The sequence below is a fragment of the Ursus americanus genome, chromosome 18, assembly GCF_024610735.1.
Source record: "Ursus americanus isolate L20-20 chromosome 18, mUrsAme1.1.p, whole genome shotgun sequence".
NCBI classification, from domain to species: Eukaryota; Metazoa; Chordata; class Mammalia; order Carnivora; family Ursidae; genus Ursus; species Ursus americanus.
Genome location: NC_142144.1, coordinates 33,589,505 through 33,612,556, shown reverse-complemented (window position 1 = coordinate 33,612,556; position 23,052 = coordinate 33,589,505). Strand labels below are relative to the sequence as shown.

The 23,052-nt window shown below is 37.8% G+C and overlaps 1 protein-coding gene across 2 annotated transcripts in view; it reads left to right on the top strand.

The window, feature by feature from the left end:
• Positions 1-22,210, top strand: part of ZCCHC7 (zinc finger CCHC-type containing 7) — a 243,829-nt gene extending 221,619 nt beyond the window's left edge. For both annotated transcript variants that reach the window (XM_045780307.2, XM_045780308.2), the window contains exons 7-9: positions 14,808-14,903; positions 19,547-19,664; positions 21,487-22,210. In XM_045780307.2, the coding sequence (XP_045636263.2) occupies positions 14,808-14,903; positions 19,547-19,664; positions 21,487-21,926 (654 nt within the window). In that variant the 3' untranslated portion in view covers positions 21,927-22,210. The remainder of the gene's footprint in view (positions 1-14,807; positions 14,904-19,546; positions 19,665-21,486) is intronic.
• Positions 22,211-23,052: the final 842 nt, after the last annotated feature.

Sequence of the window (23,052 nt, the reverse complement as noted above, 5' to 3'; positions counted from 1 at the left end):
TTACTTCTGTTTTAAAAACTTAAAAGAATACTTGTTATGGACTTTTTCTTTTCTGTTGGCAAAGGTTTCTCCTGAGGATGATAAAAGGATGCAGATTACATTTGAACTTTTTACTGCCCTTTCCTGTTCCCTAGGTACGTTCACCTTTACTTACAAAGGAATTATAGTCATTATAGGGGCAATTTCTTCTTAATACTTACATTCTGTGGCAATTAAATTCTATTTCTAAATATTTATAATTTTAATATATAACATTTTTAAAGTCTTTCTTCTCCTTAAGAAACACCTACATTATTCATATAATCGCAAATAAAACTACGTTGTTTTTTTACTTACAACTCTACACTTTTAAGTAGGGCTCCTATTGTAACAAAAATGAATATAAACAGGTAGCCTGACAATGGTCAAAATCCAATTTAACACTAAATTATATAATAAATTATAGTTTAAAAACCTGAAGCGTTGAATGATGCCTATTCTTTGTCATGTTAGTCACACATAAAGAGAATAGAAGTATTACGTAGGATAATTTTAGCATTTTTAAGTGATTATTTTTCATATGTATTTTGAACAGGTCATTCATGCCATTCCTTAAATAAATATATTCCAGCTGATTGAGTTTGTCGTAATCTTCTCTGGACATTTCAGTGCAAGAATAAAAGTAGATAAAGTATACTGGACCAATGATATTTGTATTAAACATTCCTTTTAGTAGTCATGCATGTAAATGACATGGTAGATTACAGTAATTCCTAACAGGTCTTAAGTATTTAGGAATCACTTAGTTACTCACAGTCATGATCAACCATAACCTTTAAGGGTCTTGGTCAGTCATTTGAATAATCTGCAGGGAAAGACTCCTGAAAGAACCCCTTGACTTGTTGACATGAACAATCTCTCTGAACTAGTGTTACATTTTCTTTTATGGTATAAACTGTATTAGTAATCTTAAATTGAATTAAATTTAAAGATTTTAAAAGCAAAATCTCTTAAATGACTAAAAGTTAATGAATTATTGATAAAATCAATCAGATTTTAGACTTCAAATTCATTTGATCCCCACATACAAGAAAGTCATGATAGTTACTAGTTTTGTACATTTGTAGTAAAATTTTCTTTCAGCTATTTTGAACTCAGCAATGGTCATCCAAAACTAATATCCTTGGGTTTTTTTGAAATATCAAAAATATTATATGAAGAAAAATGCTACATATTTAGAAACCATTTAACCAAAAAAATTTTTTTAGGTATCTTTGGAATTAAAATAGACTTTTGCCTTAATTGATGTGCCAATACACTGGTAGATCACATTGCAAAATAAGAATTTTTCCATGGGAATGTTCAGAAATTCATATCAGCTTTGTAAAAAGAATTCATGTGTATGAATCAGTTGGTAATAAAGGTACCACATTATTTTCATTCCTTTTTTCAAAAGTCACATGAAGCCAAATCTATTTAGATGGATTACAAAGTCATCTTTATAACTTTCTAATGTACCCATGTCTATAAATACCAATTTTACATAAATATGGTTCTTTACATGCATTTGTGGATTATCCCCACATTTCTTTTCAGTTAGGGGAACTAAATTTTGGATTGTTCATTAGCTTTGTTTATATAGTAAAATCTCAATTTCGTCTTTCTTGGATCTCTCCTGTTTTCTTTATTTATAACTATGCCATATTTCCTCATTTTACTGAAGTCCTTTAAAAACATGCTATAAAATTGATTTGGAGCAGCAGACTTATTTATGAGGGAATTACTGGGGAATTTTTTTTGTCATTGTAGAGAAAAGAATGCCAGCTTTGGGATCAGACATTGGGTCAAATTCTGGCTTTTTAATTTGCTTAGATGGTCAAACCTAGTTAAAATATTTGGCTTCTAAGATCGTTGGTTTCTTCATCTGAAAAATGGGGATGGTACTTTCTTGTTTTAAGTATGCAATGAGATAATAAATGTAAAGTACTTGGCACAATACCTAGCACATAGCTCGTATTCAACACTCTGTGAGCTCCAGTAAAGCAAGTCCATACATGCTTCACACCTGTAGAAATGGCCTCTGGACTAATAGCCCAGACTCACATTATCAGACTGTTATTTGCCTGAGATGAGGAGATTCATAATGACCTTGTTACTTTCCGTCTCCTAAAAATGTTTCCTTCTTAAAGTTAACTGAAATTAAAATACTCACAAGCACTGTCTTTTGTTAACAAAAATATTTACCTCACTTTTTATTTTCTTATTTTTTATCTGTGTCTTTTCTAGAAATGTAGGTAACTTTTAAATATAGCAAATTTAGATTATTTCCTTCATTTGGTTTGCCTAAAAATATTGTAAAGACATTTAAGAAGTAGATCACAAAAATATTTAGGCTACTTCTTATCCTAATGAAAATGACTGTGTAATATATGTACCATATAAAGATACAATGGTATCATTTGAAAAATATAATTAATATATGTTATAAACGTTCAGTTCTTAAATGGTAACTTCAGTGTCATCTGAATATAGTTATCTGTCATAAGCAAATGAGATTACATAAATCTTGAGAATAATATGAAATTTAATAATTCTTACACACACACATACACATATACCAATTATAATACCTTCTGCTAGGGGTAGAGGATTTATGTTAATCAGATGAGGAAGGAAACAAAATAGCGTATCAGTTTTTTTGTACTTCAGCTGAAACTGCTTCATGCCTTCACATGACTGATGCCAGAAACCAGCCTGATTTCACAGCAAGATGCTGAGGTGTAAGAGCCTGGTCACTCTTAACAGATTTCCACTTGTATTCTCTTAGAGGCACAGCAAAAAAAAAGGCAACACAAAATTAAGCATTTTCTCACTGCCTGTGATTTGTATTCTTTCAAAGAGCATTCCTAGTCCATGTTTGTTCTTTATTTTAAGACAAGCAGGAGCTAAGATAAGGCATATTGTAAAAGCAAAAAAAGCATTTCTCTCCCCTCTTTAGACAGGCCCTTACAGCTGTGGAATTCCCTGCCTTTGTGAGTGTTGGTTAAGACCATTTCAGGCGAATAAGCACGGTTACATCGGGAGGGGGAACGCTCTGTGTTGTAAGTCATGTGGAGTTATAGTAAAAATGAAAATCTTGGTGTTTATTTGAATCCTCTGTGTTTTAGCTAATAAATATAATAGAGCCACAGCTCTGTTATTCTACAAATTTTCAGTGATGGTTTCTATACAGTTGTATGCAAAATATTTAAGCAAATTTGAATATGTTAAGCACTTCATACAGTTGGAAGATGTATATTAATGTGGTTTCTATGTTTTATAGTCCACCCCAGTAAATATTCAGATAAAATATCCAAGGGTTCACACATGTATGTATTCTTTTCTGTCCCTTCCCCCCACATCCTGTCTTCATTCCCTCCTTATCCCTCCACCCTGCTTCAAAGCTTGTGGTCCTTTTCCGTCCATATACTAAAAGGTTCTTTGTAAACCAGGCCATTTGTCCATCATTGTTTGGGGTCCAAACAGTGGTAAGATACCCTGTCACCGATCCCGCGTGCTATGAATGGCAGCTCCTCTCCGGACAATTGGCGGAGGGGCCGAGAAATATTCCTGAGAGGATTATTTAACCTTTCAATTTAGAGGGCACAAAGCCTGGCTGATTAATGAACTTTCTGATGGGCGCTGATAAGCGGATCTATTTCTTTATTTCCCCTAAAAGTGATTCCTTCTCCTGTCCATATTACTATAATCTTAAACATAAAATGTGGCAAATAGATTAAAAAACAGCACTAAAGAGTTTATCTGGCTGGCAAACTGAAGGAGCTAAATTAAAATTGGTAATGACAGCAGTGGCTCAGCCTCATATGCGGTTTTTAAATGCACTGTGTATTTTGAAGAGACTTATTCTCCAGCGCGCCTGGTAATGACTGCTTTTGGTGCACAGTCTGGGGCTGGCTTCTGTTATCCCCACCCCAACCCCCCCCCCACCAAAATGAGTTGTGTTATCTGGATGGCTGCAGACACATACGCATCCCCCTTTCTCACTGCATGGGCAGACAAGGTCGATAGCATTACAAGGTATTTGTGGCAGTGCTTGTTTCAGTTTTCAGAGCTGCCAGTTTCCAGGCGGATTTGAATTACAAAAGAAGAAGCTGGCATGAAAATTGAAAGGTTTTATCGGCTGGTCTGAAGCCTCATAGCACATTGCTTATTTATGCAGTCCATTTGCACCAGGAAATATAAAAAGGAAATACATTTTTAAAATAAGGCCATAAAGACCCAGATATGTTTAAGATGGCAAATAAAATATAGATACCTATAATATCTTTCCAGGAAACGATTTTCACTTAATGTTGCACATTACTTCAGAAGAGCATTTATGTTGCTGTCATAAATTTGTGCGTTTGTGTCACTATGTAGGTAGTCTCTGGGGATTAAGAAGGAAGCCTTTGCTAACTTACTTTAAAATTAAAATAGACGGAGGGATAGCTCTGCAGTTTGAGAGCTACATTGGAAATATTTAAATAGGGTGGTAAATTAAACTTAAACTAACATTTTTGCATTCCATGTAAAATTAGCTATGGCCCAGTGAATAAATGCCACTACCTTTGGAGAAAATTGGGATGCTTTTTAAGCCATGAAGATTTGGAGCATTCAGGGAGTGAATTACTGTGATCCTACTGTCTTGCATATGTTCATTGTTCTGTGCTTACTGAGGTTTTCTTTTTTTGTTGTTGGGTTTTTTTGGGGGGCGGGGATGTAGGGTGGAATCTCGTTTACAAAAAGAAAAGTCAAATTAATAAGTTGAATAGCTTCTTTTAATAAAACCTGTGGTTCATTTAGTCTTCAAATATATCATCTTTGAGATTTTTGCCTAGTGCTTAATGTTATGAACATATAATCTTTTCACTGTGGGGGGTCAATACCAACAGTTTACCTCTCTTCATATTACTTTAGTGTAGTCTCAACTTAATAAAAAGAGATACACTCATGCAACCCCTTATACTCTTGGTTACATAAAATGAAGATATACATATACAAACAGTACCAGGAGGCCTTGAATAATTAATGGTCTTACCACTGGTCATTTGCAACCTTCAGTCCATTGGTTTGTAAAACTTAGAAGTATCCGAAAGAGGAGTAGGGAGGAAGAGTTTGGTGTGTATAGGAAATATCAAATCAATAAAGCAACACTCTTTATTCTGCTATAGCTCAAATGAACACTGTTTTAGAATCCATTTTCCAATAAAGCAAATTACTCTCAGCTAAACCATGAGAGATGCAATTTTTTGCAATTTTCATTTTTACCAGTGTCTAGTACCTTTCTCATGTTTTCATGACCTGGACTAATTATTTCATGTAGTTTTTTTTTTTTACCAGAGAAAATATCAAAAGCATACATGTCTGCTGCATGCTAATGATGTGCTGTACATTTTTTCATGAATTTTCATAAGGATTTTTTTTCTACGTAGCATGTGTGGCTTAATGATGTAATCACCCGATAGACTAGAAAATGCTCCAAAGGAGACGTTCCGGTCTGTTGTGTACATAATACATGTTTCAAAAATCTGCCTAATTAAGGAATTACCCAATGGATTGGGAGTCTGTTGGGTACATGACATAGTTTTTTTTAACACATAAAAGATATAGGTATATCATTATATATGGTGCTCTCAATGGCATTTTTAGAATGTAGGGGGGAATTAGTAGCAATGTCCTCTGGAATACAATTGAATTCTTTTTTTTTTTTTTTTTTCCACTGAGGAAAAACGAAAGCTTAAAAAACTTTATGAAGGAAGCTTTGTTTTAAAATAATTTCAAAGCCTTTAGTTTGGAGAGAAAATTCCTCCCAGTATTCCTCAAAAGAAATAATACCGTGACTGTTTACCAGAATGGTGTGCAGGTGGAAGACTGTCCAAAACTGTGGTTTGAACAGACCTGGTGTCCAGGTGCACAGGTGTGATGACCCGCCACAGAAAAACCCTGACAAGGGAGGACAGGACTATGGCCTTTGGATCTTTGGTCATATCTTGGTATCTTGGAATCATCGTTTTTACCTTGTCATAGACTTAGCTTTAGTTCAGCTCACTGCAGAACTGTTTGCCTAACTTTTAAATTTCTTCCTTTCTTTCCTTTAGGCCCCAGACTTGATTTTTCTTAAATATGGACCAGTTACATTTTGTTGGCATTTATATTGTAAACAATACTAAAGGAAAGGGAGGGCATTCATTTTTTTCCCCCTATGTACTCTTTATAAAACTAAATAAAATACTTAAAAACCCTATCTGATCTCTAGAGTAGGCAGTAAAAATAGTATCTATAAAGAGGAAAAAATATGTATTTTACTTATTTATTTATTTTAATATGTATTTTAAATTGAAACTTTTTTTGTTCCAATGTCAATTCATGCTGTTTGTCACTTCCACCAATGGACGACTTTGACCATGATGACAAGCTTTTGGTTTGGGGTAACATTTTCTTGTGAAATCCTATTTGATACTTGGGTTGGAATTTTTAAATACATGAATGTTGGGAGAATGCTTGTGCTATTAGTGAGTTTATTGAAAGAATAAATTGATTTGGAAATATTTTGAAAGAATAAGGTCATTCTCAAGCATGAAAAGCATATCGATTTAAGAGGTGTATGAATAAATGTGACTAGTTCAGAAAGACTGGCGCTAAGCTCAGTACTAAATGTTACATTTGGTCATGAATACGTTTACCTCAAGTACTTAATATATTTGCCTTCTAATATATGTTCATATAACAAATTGGATTAATAAAAACATATAGTCTAGTCTTTAAGCATATGTGTGATTATAAAAATAAGTCCATTTTGCATTCACAAGAGTAGAAAATTCCCTTTAATTAGTGAAATTGATTGCTTATCCTATATAGTAATGAGCTTCAACTAGATGCAGACCCTCATTGGATCAAAGTCAGTTTAGATAAGGGCAGCTCAAGGTCACAGAGGGAGATGCCCAGCAGGTTCATTTGCATAAAAAATTACTGTTAGAAATAGGACACTGAGGCAGCTCTGGCGTTTTGATCTCTTGGCCTTTGTCATGGAGATTCCTAGTTGTGAAGGGAGTAAGGCCAGTGTCCCAGATAATGATTAACTGTTTTAATGGCATTCATTCATTCATTCTGCACTAACTACTCATGCAGAAAAAAGGGTTATGTAAAATGACATTAGAAGAAAATCATTTGTAATCGTTGCATCGGGCTGCACTTTGAGGAGACATTAGGAGTAAATCCGTGGCGTGGTAGGCTTATGCTTTATCTTCTGATATTTACTGAGTTTACTGGTGCATGAAAAGCTTTCAGCAAGAATAGCAGATGGGATGGACCTTTCATAGGTAATGCTATCTACCAGGTTATTACTTCTATATATTGATAGTAAAGTAATCTCCAAGATATCACCCTACAAATATAGATTATTTAAATGTCTGTAACCAAAAAAAAAAAAAAAAGCTGCTTTCATAAATAGTTCACTTGGTAACCCATTGGGTCAAAGTCTCTAGATAAATTTTTAACTTAAAAAAAAAAAAGTTCTAAAAGACTACATTCATTCCCTTACATTTAACTTTTTGTCCACAGCACAGACTATATGACAGAACCCTGAACTTAGAGCTAATCAGTTGACATATTCTGCTTTAAATTGGACCTTTACTGTTAATTAAAAATAAAGACATGCTCCAAGGCAGAAGTATTGAGTCACAAATTTATGTTTCTAACACTTTAAATAGCTGTAAGATTTTTGTTAGATCATAGTATGAAAACTTGTCCACTGGAAATCATTATTGAGTTTTCAGTTCTGTATTCTAATACAGAAATGTTCTCTAATTAGGAAAGATCTAGGCTGATTTCATTCCTATTAAGTCCTAGTACATGATAGTTTATTAAAATGAGAGTATGTAGATAGCGTTTGTCATGTCATTTACTAATTAATTATTGTGAAACAGTTTAGAATTTCATAGCACAATATAAATACCGTTGCTATTTTTATTAGTAATAATGGAAGTTTTCAACTAGTGACATTATTCAGATGAATGAACATCCAAATGTTTGCACTTCATCCAGGGACGTAAATGAACAGTGGGGCTAAATTTGAGGCTTTTTGAGTGAAATTACTTTCAAAATAAAATAAGGGTCACCGTGAAGCATGCTTTAAAAATCTTGATTAAGAAGGATCTCTTTTTTTTTTTTAAGATTTTATTTATTTATTGGACAGAGACACAGCGAGAGAGGAAGCACCAGTGGGAGTGGGGTGGGGGGAGAAGTAGGCTTCCCGCTGAGCAGGGAGCCTGATGCGGGGCTCCATCCCAGGACCCTGAGAACATAACCTGAGCCAAAGGCAGACGCTTAATGACTGAGCCACCCAGGCACCCAAGAAGGGTCTCTTTATCCCTGGTACTGTAAAACTGAATTCCTAGTCTCTGTATTACTAATTTCTTCCTGATTTTGTCAGAGTATATACCACACTCTCAATGTGAAGTAAGGGAGACACTTAGGAAGGTATATTAATTTATGCAGGCTTTTTAATATATCAAAGCATAATTTTATAGGTTGTCCTTTAATGACAAAAAAAATTGGTATCATTTCCCAAAGTATCCAGATTATTAGCAATAACTAAAATGTATCGGATGCTTTCTGTGGGCCATGTGCATTACCTCATTATTAATTTATCAATAATTTGTGAACTCTTACTATGTGCCTGGCCCTGTTCTGGGATCTAGGGTATAGCAGTGAACAAAAACCAGACAGAAATACCTGCCGTCACAGAGCTTACTTTCTCCTTGCCTGGGAATGCAAGTGGAGGGACAGACAAAACAAGCAAGCAAAATACATAGTATTGAGATGTGTCAGTGACAAGGAGTTTTGTTTTGTTTTGTTTTTAAGCAGCAAAGCAGGGAAGGGAACACCAGTTGGATGGAGCTGTCAGTCTTGAAAAAAGTGATCAGCAAAGCCTTACTAATATGAGCTTTGAGCCAAGATTTGAAGGAGGTGAAGGAGTGCACCATGTTTTCCTGGGCAAAGAGTGATACAGGCAGATGGAACATTAGGACTACCTGTAATTTCCTCAAACTTAGGCAATAAAATAATTCAGAGAAATTCCATAAAACTTTTGCTCTGCATCCCGATCCATGGCAGAGATTTTTTCAATATTCAGATTTACTTTAAACATATTTATTGGCCACATAACTCATTTCCAGTCTATTAAATTTTGGAGTCTTTAACATCTACTCATTCACCACCTATTTATTGAGCACTTTATATGTTCTAACTTAGGCATTGGCAGACTTCCTCTGTAGAGAGCCAGATAGCAGATAGTTTATCTTGCCAGACCATATAGTCTCTGTCATAATTCTGTTCTTGTAGCATGAAAAGTTGCCATAGATAACTGGATTGTAGGTAGTTCTATTTTAAACTTTTTGAGAAAAGGCCATACTGTTTTCCACAATGGCTGCAGCAGTTTGCATTCCTACAAGCAGTGTGAGAGGGTTCTCTTTTCACTGTATCCTCACCAACACTTGTTTCTTGGGTTTTTTAGTCTAGCCACTTTGACAGGTGTGAAGTATTATCTCATTGTGGTTTTGATTTGCATTTCCCTGGTAATAAGTGATGTTGAGCATCTTTTTATGTGTCTATTGGCCATCTGGATGTCTTCTTTGGAGAAATGTCTGATAAGCACTGGGTGATATAAGGAATTGTTGAATCACTATATTGTACACCTGAAACTAATATAACACTGTATGTTAACTGTACTAGAATTAAAATAATATAAGAAAAGTAGCCTGGGATGCTTGGGTGGCTCAGTTGGTTAAGTGTCTGTCTTTGTTTCAGGTCATGATCCCAGGGTTCTGGGATCAAGTCCTGCATCGGGCTCCTTGCTCAGCGGGGAGCCTGCTTCTCCCTCTTCCTGCCTTTCCTCCTGCTTGTGCTGTCCCTCTCTTTTTCTCTCTCTGATGAATAAATCCTTAAAAAAAAAAAAAAAAAAGGAAAAGGAAAGAAAGGTAGACTTAGAAAACCTGTAAACAGATGTGCCTAGCTGTGTTCTAGTAAAACTTTATTTTCAGACACTGAATTTTGAATTTCATAGAATTTTCATGTGTTACAAAATATCCCTTTTTTTAAAACCATTTAAATGTAAAAGCCATTCTTGCCTGTGGGCTATACAAAAATGGGCAGCAGGCTGGATTTGGCCTGTTAGCCATGGCTTACCAACACTTACTCTAGATTCTTGGCATAAGGATACATAGTAGACTAAACAAAGATATCTTACCTCATACACCTTACATTCTAGCAATGGGGAGGCAGATAATAAGCATGATAAATAATCAGTTTAGTAGTTGAGAAGGTGAAATAGAGCAAGGAGGATCAGGAGCACTGTGGCCTTTATTCTGAGAGTACGTGATGGAACGAACCACTGGAGAGTTACATAGTAGTGTGGCTTTCCTGTGTTCTGTATTCGTAAGGAGAAGCCAGCAGTGCCATGGGGATACCATCGGCTCTCCTGTGAGGAAATCCCTATTTGAATCCGTACCAATCAAGGCAAAGTTCCCGTGTCTGGATATCCCTCTTAATTTGGTCCTTGTTGGCCCCCCTCGTAATTACTGCCTGATTTCATCTTGTCCTTTTGCATAGGATTTGAGCCAGTGGAGTTTCTTATTCCAGTGGAATAAACATAGTGAACATGTTTTCCTTCTCATCAGTGGATCTAGAAATCTTGTCTCAGGAGTAAATTGCCATATATTTGCGCACACACACACACACAAACCCAGAATAATTTATAAAGTTTTTTTTATAAAGTTTTATAAAATTTATAAAGTTTTTCAGAGAACATTTATTATTTGGGGGGTGGATAATTCTGTTTATCATCAGTGGTAGTCTCTGCTAACAGGTGCCAACTAGTTACTGAGCACCTACCATTAGCCTTAGACCAGATTTTCATGCCACTCAAAGTCTAGTGCCTTCCACTCTGATTATTAAAGCCCTAAGTGATCTAGCCCCTCTCCATGTCTAGAACCGCCTCTTCTCCCATCCTTCCTTCACGTACTACACTTGCAAATTTACAGGTATTTTTCAGATACTCAGATTTGGCAGACTTATCCCCACCTCAGGGGTTTGTATTCCCTGTTCGCCATGCCTGAGGCCTAGAATGCTATTCCCCACTCATTGCATATTTGGGGGGATGGGGGCGTTTGTCACAAAAAATGACCATCCCAGTAAGAGTTTCTCTAAAATTCAATCTTAAGTCACCACCAGTGACTCTCAATCATATAACTCTATTTCAATTGCCTGCGTGCCATTTATTATTATTTGATGTTGTCTGTGTGTGTGTATTTTGTTGGTTTATCTGTTTTCTACCCCGGGAGATGTGAGCAGTGATTTTTTTTTTGTCTCACTGCTCGATTACCTAATCTGTTCTAAGATACCTGGCATGTATTAAGCACTCAGTAATTATTTTTTTTAATAAATCAGTGAAAGAGTGCGTGTATACGCTCATGCCATGTGCCCAGCGCTCTGGTAAAGATCACTGATGGAGGCGTCCTTGAACTTGTTCTGCTCTACTTGTCCCCTTCCCTTCCCCCATACCCAACCTAGTCTCTTGAAAGTCATTAATGTGCTGTTCTTGAGTTCTTTCTACTTACAGTAAACCCAGTACAATCTGGTTTGCACCTCTGCCCCTCAAACTGTTCACAAGTTTCCAGTTGCCAGCAACTTCCTGATTGCTAATCCAGTGGATTTTGTAGTCTTTATCTTATTTAACCCACCAGTAGCTTTTGACAACTTCTTCCTTGAAATATTGTGTGTTCTGCCTTCACACCATGACATATCGCTGGGTTTTATTTCTTTCTCTTAAACCACGTATATGCTCATGGTTGCAATTTTGTGTCACATCAGGTAACACAAAGATCAAAAAATAATTTCTGCTTAATAATGTCATGTCTTCCCGGCACTCTATACCTGAGCAAATTTGTGAACCACTGCAGTGAGTGAGTGGCACATGGCTTATGTGCATCCCTATCAAAACTGTGCTTGACGACTTTCAGCTTGTCTTCATTCATGAACCACATTTTTTTTATTGGGGAGTGATAAGGCCTTTTGTTGTGTTTTTTATTATACCCCAATTGATAAGAGCTGAGGTTGTAAATTCCATATTCTGTAACCTTTGTAGTCATTTTCAGTAGAAAAGAATTTCTAGGTTACTGTTATCCTCCAGTTCTTGTTTTTAGGAAATAGAAACTGAAAGTAAAGTTGTTTGAAAACAGTTTTTATAACCTACAGATTATTTTCTGGTGTGAAGATAATAAAACCTCCACAGACCACAGCACTGTTTGTTACTGCATCCCAGGGGGTTTGGGTCGGTCCCAGCTCAGTCTGGGGAGCCTGCGGTTCTTGATCTCAGGGTTGTGAGATCAAGCCCTGAGTTGGGTGTAGAGTTTACTTAAAAAAAGAATGGGGGGGGGGGGGAAGAGAAGAGGAGAGGAGAGGAGGGGAAGGGAAAGGGAAAAGGAAAGGGAAAATGAAACTTACCCAAGTTTATACCCCGTCCTTACCTTTCTTCCAGTCTCCAAAAAGAATGGAGTGGGAGGCCAGTTAGGTTTTTCTCCTGTTTAAAGCCCCTGCTGCCTCAGGGGTTTTGCTCTGTCTTCTCCCTTCTCTCCTGTTTCCAACTCCTTCATCTCTACTAGCTTTCTCACGTGTTCAGATCTCTCTCTCCCATTCTAATAGCAGACTCCTCCAAACCCCCTTCCTAGGTCTTGCTCAGTCTTCTTCTGCCCCTCGTTATTCATGCTTCTGAAAGTAGTATATACCTACTGTCTCCTTTTCTCAACTTCCGTTCAATTTTTAAAATATTTCCTATAGGGACGCCTGGGTGGCTCAGTCGGTTAAGTGTCTGCCTTTGGTTCAGGTCATGATCCTAGGGTCCTGGGATCAAGTCCTACGTAGGGCTCCTTGCTCAGTGGGGAGCCTGCTTCTCCCTCTGCTGCTGCTCCCCCTGCTTGTGTTCTCTCTCTCTCTCTAATAAATAAATAAAATCTCTAAAAAAAAAATCTGTTGTTAAATGTAACGTACATATTGAAAAGTGCATAAAACGTATACAATTTAGTAAGTGAGTTACGTAACACATACTCTGTAGAACACCACTTTGTTCAAGAAATAGAAAATTGCGGCTACCCCAAAAGCCTTTGTGAGTGGTTTTCTCCCTGCTGAGAGTAACCACCATCCTGGCTTCTGTGGGGAATCATTTCTTGTTCTTTATGGTTTCATCATCACCTTTTTATTCACCGCTTCACTTTTCAACCTGTTGCCTTCTACTCCTTTTTACCTTTCCACTAATTCCAAGATTCTCACACTAAGGTTATCCATGAACAGTTGCCAAATCTAATAGATGTTTCTCCGTTCTTATCTTACTAAGCCTCTCCTGTATTTGACACTATAGATTAGTTCATCCTTTTTGAAGCTACTCTCTAAGGTCTTTGACTGTATCCTCCTGTCATTCTGCATCCTTCAGCCTTTCCTGCTCTGCCCCTTTCTCAGGTTCCTCTGTCTGCCCCTTAAGTGGTGTTATTCCCAGGGTTCCATCCTGCATCACTGCAGCTCATACTGGGTATGGTGATGATGTCCACTCAGGTCATCTTAGCCTCCACTATTATACTGATTTCTTTCAGAGCTAATCTTCAGCTCACACTTGTTCTTGAAGCTTTAATCTTACATAGACACCTGTCTGGTGGACATCTCCACCAGAATACACAAAGTCCAAGTTAGTTTGGCTTTTCTTTTTTTTCCTACCTTTTCTGAGAAGTGTTGGTACTGCTACCAAATTGTTGGCACTCACCAGTTCACCCAGCTTAGAAACCTGAAAACCATCCCAATTTCCTTCATTCCCTGTATCTGTCAGTGTTCAGCAGATACTAGTTTTATCACCTCTTGTATTTGCCAGATCGGTTCCCTTTTTCCTATCTTGTACTTTACTCTTGTGACTTTAGTCCCTCATCACCTCACTGGCTTTCCTCACAGCCACCTTTCTCACTACATCCAACCTTCTCCTGCTCATATTCACACGCGCACACATACCCCACAACTACAAGCCAAAATGGTTTTCCAAAATAAAATTCTAACTATTCTGCTCCTACATTTAAAACTACACTTAAAATAGAAAAGCCCAGATAAACTCCAAGCTCCTTAAGATGATTAATAAGGCCCTCCCTTCTTGTGCCCTGCTTTCTCCAGCCTCATTTGTCAGTACACCTAGCTGTGCGTGTAGTACCTCGTCAGCATGTGTGCTCTTTCTTAGTTTCATGCCATTGTTCATGCTGTCCCCTCTACCTAGGACTTTCCATTTGACTTATACCTAATCCTTTGAGAGTAAATTTAAGTTTTATACTTCCAAGGAAGCTTTCCCTGACTACTTCCACCCCATCCAATGATGGGTCCCCTTTGCCACTCCATTCATACCTTGTACATGTTTCTGTCACTGTGCTTATTACATCGTTCTGTTATTTACTTATATGTCTGTCATGTTCTACCAGCCTATTGTGCTTCTCCGAGAGACATAATTCCTAGGAAAGTACTGGGCACACTGCCGAATGGAATGAGGAGCTAAGGAGAGGAAAAAACACATTGATGTGAAGTATAAAAGAATTGTCAGGTTATGCACTTTAACACAGAGAACTATCTGGAGATGAGGTCCTTAACACTAAACTCTAGGAGGCACTATCTTTAAAGAGTCTCTTACCAAAAAAGAGTTCTTTGGGAAAGAATCAGGTTACAATTTTCTTCTAACATTTAATAAACCCTCACAAATACTCATGTTGCAGACCAAACCTGGACCACCCAAAAAGCCGAAGACCCCTTCTGGACAATCAGCCTTAGTGTATTGCTACAACTGTGGGCAAGAAGGCCATTATGGACACGTAAGTTTGAGTAGCATTGGGGCATAAAGCATTCTGTTATTCTGGGAGTGGTTGCTGAAAGATGAACTCGAAAAGAATGTAATTCTGAATGCTTACTTTTTTAATAAACTAACATCCTGAAATAAGACTTCATATATTTTCAACCGATTGACTTCTCCCATCCCTACCAGAGTAAGGGATCTGTCAGAGTACATTCTTCTAACTGTTTTAAATATGCAGGAACAAGTTAGGCTAAAACAAATACAAAGCTCATAAAAATCAGACAAGTAGAAGTAGTCAACAGAATGGTTACAGTTCTCATGAGTTCTTATGTTTGCTATGACTTTGACACAGCCAAATCATGATTTTAGATTTTCTGTGTAGTTCTCCAGTATCTCCAGTTTTCCCTGGTATTGTTCCCTGTAATCTTCATCACTCACGTGTAAACCCCGACTCTAGTGGAAAGACAGAGGGGCTGCCTCATTGACTAGCCTTCATGCCCCACAAACGTTCAAATTCCCTATGCAAACTGTGTGTTCCCGACCCCAACCGAAAGGGCCAAACTGTGTGTGTTTCAGGTGCAGGGGTGGCAGAGCAGAAGAAACTTGTTGCTGTGGGATGGGAGGGAGTCTCCTAGCCAGTTGTCTCACTAAGTATGAAACAGCAGCAGCTCATCCCAGAGACAGGCTGCAGTAAGAATCGACTCAGAGCTCTCCTGCATTCTGGGAATCCTGCAGCAGAGGAAGAAAGGCCGTGGCACAAAAAGTAGATTTGTATGGAGAAATACATTTCTAGTCTCCGAGCAGGCATGGCTGTGAGCAGTAGGATTGGGGGCGTGGGACTGCCCTTTATGGCTTGAATTCTGACCATGCAGACCTTGGGGCTGGAGCTCGACAGCCTAGGGAGAGACAGAATGGCTGGGAGAAGAAAAGGCTGGGGCACAGTTCACCAGCAGATGAAGTTTTTCTTCCCCGTTGGGGCAGCAGGACCAGGGAGTGAAGGGATAGAATATGAAAGTAGGATGAAGCTCTGATTCTCAGTTCCAGTTTTTGCTCTGCTACTGACTTAACCATGTGACTTGAACAACTGACGTTTTCTCTCTGGTTTTCAGTTTCTTTATCTACAAAGCAAAGAAGTTGTACAGGGGGATTTCTCAGTACTGACATGGGGATACTCTTTCCACTGTGAACAAATCCATAGTATGGTGATATGGATGGAGAGACCCTGCAGTATACTTCCTTCATTTCCATAGAACTCACACTGAAAACCTTGTTAGAGAATACTTTCTCTTGCAAAATTATCATCTCTAGATCTTTTCCTGCTTTGTGCATTCCTCCTTGTTGCCAAAACTCAGATGTTGCCAACACTGTTTAGGAAACCTATTCACATAAGCATTCCACTGCCACACATAGATGTATAATTTATGCTTGCTGACCTCTTTAAAGCAAAGGGGTGTGATTTTAGCATTTATGTTTGTTCAATTAAAGAAAAACAATTACAGTCAGATACATACTGCTTACTAGTCACTCCTGTTAATGTAGATAGGAAATATATTAAAAACATTTGGAATTTATCCCTGAAATCTAGATTTAGATAGTTTTTAATTTACAATAAAGCAAATTTGGCAGCTTCATTGCTGCCATAGATGAAGAACTCTAGATTATTCACACTAATGAAGAAGATCAGTGGTGTGGCTAATCCAGAATAGTAGATAAATTATATAGCCAACTATCAATTGTCTGTGCTAATGGAGGGGACCAGCGATGTGGATAATCAAAATATAATTTACATTTAGCTTTGGAAAATATTTATGGTACTGTATAGCTCCATATAGTCACACTAGTCTAGACCCTACAGGATCCAAATACGAGACTGTGCAGATGATTAAAGATGTCTGAGGACCCCTCCCCTTCGGTTTCAGAAATACAGCTCTACAGATGTTACTCAACAGCTTCTTCATGTGGAAGATATTCTAAGGTGAATGTGGCACCGCCCTTCCATAACTTCGCTCACTGCCTAGTTGGGGAGGCAGGGACAGTCATCAGCAGCTCCAGATCAGGCAGACTACCGTAGGAAACAGTAGTCACTGTGCAGAGAGACTACGCCAGGAGCACGTGAAAGTATGAGTGGGTGCTGGGAGTGCTTCAGGATCTTTAGTACCTTTTTGTCATTGTAATTTGCTCTTAATATTTTATGGTTAGACTCTCTCTTAGTCCATTTAGGCTGCTATAAACAAACTACCATAGGCTGGGTGGTTTAGAAACAACAGAAATTTATGTCTTAGACTTCTGGAGGCTGGGGAGCCCAAGATCACGGCACCAGCACAATGGATGTCTGGTGAGGGCCTCCTTCCTCATCGATGACACTTTCTTGCTGTGTCCTTACAAAGGTAGAAGGGGTTTAGGGAGCTCTGTGGGCGTCTGTTTTAGAAGAACATTAATCCCATTCATCAGAGCTCCACCTTCATGACCTAATTACTACCCAAAGGCTACACTTCCTAATACCGTCACCTTGGGGGTGAATTTTGGTTGAGGGTGAGAGAATGGGCACAAACATTCAGACTATAACAGAATCTTAGACCCAAATTTTTCGTAGGTGTCCTTTCTTCTGGAAACTTGGAGCCACCATGGATAGTGATTTATAAAAGTAATTCTTTATGTTACCATACAGGTTTGCCTTGTAACTTGCAGGATCCTTTAGCTCCAAAAGATCCAGAAAGTCAACAACACAGTATATCTAAAGGTACTTGGAAGAAGGAAATAATAAAGATAAGATTCAAAATTATTAAAATAGGAAACAAAATTAATAGCATCAGCAAAACCAAAAGCTGGTTCTTTGAAAACATTTTCTTTTCAAAAGAAAAAAAGACATCCGGAAAAACTACCCAAAGAAAAAGAAAAGGTACAAATAGTGAATAAAAAGTGTAAATAGCTTAAAAAATTTTAATTCTAAGAGAATACTATACAAACTTTATAACGTTCAAAATTAAGTATGAGAATACAGATAAAATAAATAATTCTCCAGAAAAATATTAATTAACCAAAATGACTGAAGAATAAACTTACATGAACCAGTACCACTAAAAAAATTAAATTAGTAATTGGAATTCTCCCCACTGAAATATATCAGACCCAGAGAGTTTTACAGTCAAGTTTTACCAAACCTTTATTCAGAAACAGATAATCCAAGAGAACATAGCCCAATTTATTCTGTAAAGCTATTATAACCTAAAGCCCCTTCAAAATATTTATACAATGATACCATTTTTATGAAGTCTGAACACTTCAAACTTACACTATTGTTTAATGTTTATTAGTAGGAAGAGTAAAACATATGAGAATGGCAGGCACCAACTTTAAGACAGTGGCAATTTCTGGAAAGGGAAGGAGAGGAATGAGGCATGAGAAAGAGGATTTCAGTTGTGTTATTAATGCTTCACTCCTTGGGACAAAAACTGAAGTTAAGGTAAAATGTTATGATTTGATAAAGCTTAATAGTAGGTACATATTTCCATTACTTTATATTTAAGTGTATATTTAGAATGATTCATAATTTTTTTAAACTCTGCAAATTATGTTCCTAAGTGTGTGGCTACCAGCTTGGTCAGATATCTTAGAATCACAAGTCAAACATATCATGCCGAAGTTAGGATCAGTCAACTAAATTTTATATGGCTTCTTCACATACTTTCTTCCTAAGGGGTATTCTTATTTTCCTTAATATCTAAGAAGAATTAAACATTTATAAAATACATTTTAAGCAAGATGGCAGAGGACAGAAATGGGAAAGTTCCAAAGGGAAGCCTCTTTCAAAGAAAAGAAAATTTGGTTCCAGACATACTGAATGAATATATATCGACAGATCATGATAAATAAAGCCTATTATATTGGATGTGGCTCAGGCCAAGGATGTGAATTTGGGAAATAGCAGCAGTGGGAAAGCCAGAGTCATGCGAGTGGAAAGCAAAACTAGGGTGAGAGGAGTGATCTCATCTTGAGTGGGGGGAGCAAAGAGAAGAGAACGTTCCTTTGGGGTGTTTCAGAATTACCTAGGAGCAATTTCAAGCTAGACATAACCCACCACCGCCATCCTGCTCCCCACCACAAGAATCACTGCCCTTGTTAGCAGTGAGTGTTGGGTTAGAATAAGCCTGCATACCACTTGTGTGAAGGGAAAAGAGCAAAGGGCCAAGAATTTGCACCCACATTTAGGGTGTATATGTGAAAGAAGCACTGGATGGAAGGCTGTTGGAAGAGACAGACAAGCAAAGGTCTAAAGCAACATAAGGCTAAATAAAATAAACCCGTTAACAGGAACAAGTCAAGTGCAGTAGAGATTCAGCCCCTGTTGCTGTTAACTCAGACTGGGGGCGGGGTTTGGCAGGGAAGATTGAAAAAAGGGAAGAAGGATTTCATGGGTAAAGAAGGAAAGAAAATCCAAGCCTGAAAGAAGCATGTAAGCACGGTTGGGTGTGGTTGGGTGTGACCCTCCTAGCGTCCGAGCAAGACAGCATCCTGAGCCACAGCATGGGGTATCCTGGGTGTGGGATCCCTCTCTAACTACAGTGGTCCATAATCTTGTAGAAAGGTGGTCTGAGCAGTGCCCTTGTAACATCATGATTTCAAATTTGGCAATTCGAAACAATAATTTTAAACAACTTGCAGGAATGTACAGAAAGACGAATGTTTAACCAGACCTTTCCAACATCTCCATTCATCTCCTACTATGATGACAAATATGAAATTCGGGAGAGAGAACAGAGAATAAAACGAAAAGTGAAAGGTATGTTATTGACTTCTTGTGAGTTCCACCTTTGCAATAGTTCCTAAATACCTTCTTTTGCACTGTCTTTCCCTGCTGTGGGGGTCATTGGCTAGCACAGAAAATGTTTTTAAATAATTACCGTAAAAGACAGAACTTTCTTGATCTCCAGAAATCAGGCATCCACCTCAGAAACTGTTATATTCTATTCAGAGTAAACATTTTTCTCACATAATGACCAGTTTAGAAAATGTCCAGAAAATACTTCTATCTATGTAGGTATTCAGAGTTTGTAAAGGCTCCTTTGAGATTTTTCTGTTTGGTGAGTAATTATTTTTTCCCTTTGTATGTCCCTAGTATTTTTGATGGAAAGAAAGGCTTTTCCTGCTAGGTGATTCCCAGTGATTCCTGGAGCTTCCCCAAAGAAGTGCGTTCTTACCGGCTATGATTACAGTAGAACGTCGGTCCACAGCCACCCTCTGTGGTTCCTTCACTGTTGCTAATGGAAAGTTCTTCTGTTTTATAATTTAGGCCTCTTCTTTAGACTTGTTTCTTGCCATGTACTCCAATGGTTTACCAAGTTACTTTTGTTGCTTTCAGGACAAAAGAGTTCTTTATTTTTCAAGTTGACCTGTACATTGTTAACTCTTTTCACCTTTTTGTTATTCTTTTCCCGACTCTCTCTGAGTTCGGGTCTTTTTGAAAAGGAATTACTTCTCAACTCCTGCATATTTTACATATTACGTTTCGTATGAACTTTATCTCAACGGTAGAGACAGAAGTTATAGTACATCTAGATACCAATTAGGCAACTAAATTTAAAAAAATTAAAAAGAAATGCATCAAAATATCACCTCTGAATTTAAAAGATTATGGCTACTGTTTTTTTTATACTTTTTTGTATTTCCCAGGTTTTCTATGATGAGCCTTTATAACTTTTATAATGCTAGAAAAACCTTTTATTTTCCCTTTTAACTAGTTTTATTGACAACTCTGTGACAACTTTGAGGTTCTCTATGATCTATTGAAATTTTTATTTTATGCTAAAGTTTGTAAGTAATTATCTTTGCTCTGTATCCTAGAATTCATTTTTTTGTCCCCTAAATATATCACTTTGCATTTCGACCTGTTTTTTTATTGGCCACTTCTTTAATCTTTCAAGGTTTTGTTGGCATGTTCGTTTTCATCCCTCACTGGAACCTCATCTCCCACTTACCCATCAGAATCACAACCATCAAACACTTTGAGTAAGGGTGCCAAGTCCTGGCAAAATTGAACATCAGATCTGGCACCAAAACCTCTAGGATACACATGTGTGTATACTCTCCAAGCCAGTGATGTCTGGAGGAATAATCTCCTGTCCGGCTTGGCATCTACCTCTAAGTCCTGTGGCCAGACTTTATCTTCAGAGGGTAATTGAAATGTCATATAAGTCTGTCACAAGACCATTTTATGCCTCTTGTTTCACTTTATCGTCAAGGGCTGCGTCTTTCTCACTGCAGGAACTTGAATTGGTCAGACGTGAGTTTTCTTCACAAAGCTGAGATGATTACTGCTCTCACTAGTCTTCATCTCCATTGTTCAACCTAATTCAGCTGTTTTGAATAGAATAAGTATCATTGGATTTCTGGATATTTTCCATTTTTAGCAATCCAATACAGAACTATAGCCATGTAATTTTTAGTGAGTGATTTTTACCTTAGTAACAGCTATTCAGAATGTCCTATCATGAACACGTTGCATTATCTGGTTTCCCTTTCTGCTGAGTTATTTACAGACCAGTGAAAGCTGTGCTTGGACTGTCTGGCTGCTGAATATGCAGAAATACTTTTCTATTTTCCAGAACTCCAGAAGAATGGGGATTTTCCAAGGCAGTTCAAGAGACCTCACATGGACGCAGCAGATAAGAGGCCCCACCATAACAGGAGGAAGAGCCATTCCTCCTGTAGAAACAACAGGTGGCCTCAAGAAAAGAAGGAAACCCAAAAAGAATCGAGCAGGGGCCATAAAGGGTGTGAGAAGCACAGGAAGGCTGACAGGTGTCATGAAGCAGATGAGGACTTCCCCAGGGGCCCCAAACTCCGCTCTTCTCCTGGCCCTTTCAAAACCCAGAAGGCTCCCAAGTCCTTCCACCACTCATCACATTCCCACAAACCAAGAGAAGACAAGCTGCCCAGAGAGGGCAAGCGGAGCAAGCATAAGAAAAAGGAGAGCTACTTGGAGGCCGATGGCAGTGATAATTTATTTCTTATTAAGCAGAGGAAAAAAAAGTCTAAGCTGTGAGACAGCTTCCGATCAGCTTTCTAGTGTTTGCCTGGTCTTCATGCCTAGAACATCCCGGCAAGATCTTTATTATCTGTGATTAAATAAAGTGAATTTTTTGGTTTCGTCTGTCACCTCAGCCATACCTGGAGCTCCTGAACAGAGACCGTGGAGATTTCCATTCTCTGTGTCCAACAGGTTATTAGATATAGGGGGGAAAAAAAACAAAAAAAACAAACAAACAGATATACTCAGACATCCCCTGTTCCTGTACATCATTTTTACTCAGATCCTAGGGATAAGAAGAAGCAATCTTTTCAAGAAAAAAATATCTAAGTGCTCTGAAAACATAAAAGCTCATCAAATATAATTCATCTGCAGTGGGAGTATGAAAATTAAATCCTTGCAGGAAGAGAAATTCATGCCAATAGGAAAAATTCATCAGTCTTTTCCAGCGTTACTTTTTTCTTTTCTAACGTCAGAAAGGGTAATAGCTATAAATCTCAGTCCAGCTGTTCTAGGTGTTGAGGCTGGTGTCAGATCTTCCGACGGTCAGAACGTGAGGCTGAAAGATGAAGGTGTCATCACTGAAGCCCCGAAGAGGCAGAGAACTGGTCTATAGCAAAATACAAGTAAGGAACCCATCCAGTGCAGATGACGTGAAGTAGATTTCCTGGGACAAGTGAAAAAGAGTCATAAGAAATCGTAATGTCATCACAATGCAATAGTTCTTGCCATTTTTACAGCCACACTTGAAGGAGACTGTCACTCAGATGTATAGAGATGGATACCACCCAACTTAAAACATTGTTTTGTTTTCACGGGTTTTTTGACTACCACAAGGCTATACAGAAATTTTTGTACCTGTGAATTTTTTGTACTTACCAAAGCCTAATGTTAGAAAAATAAAATGTCTGAAATACAGTAAATAAGCTTGTCAATTATGTGAAAAGGAAATGAGAGTTTGGGTGACAAAGCACATGGTTGGGTTGAACAAGTGACTGAAGTTGTAAAATCTCCATGAACTGGGCTCACGAGGCCCTTGTTAGCCAAGCACTAGCTCTATGCCAGAAGAGAATGAGATGGAGTCAGTTAACTAGGGCCGTTTTATAATGTTAGCTTCACATTTTACTCTTTGTGAAGTACA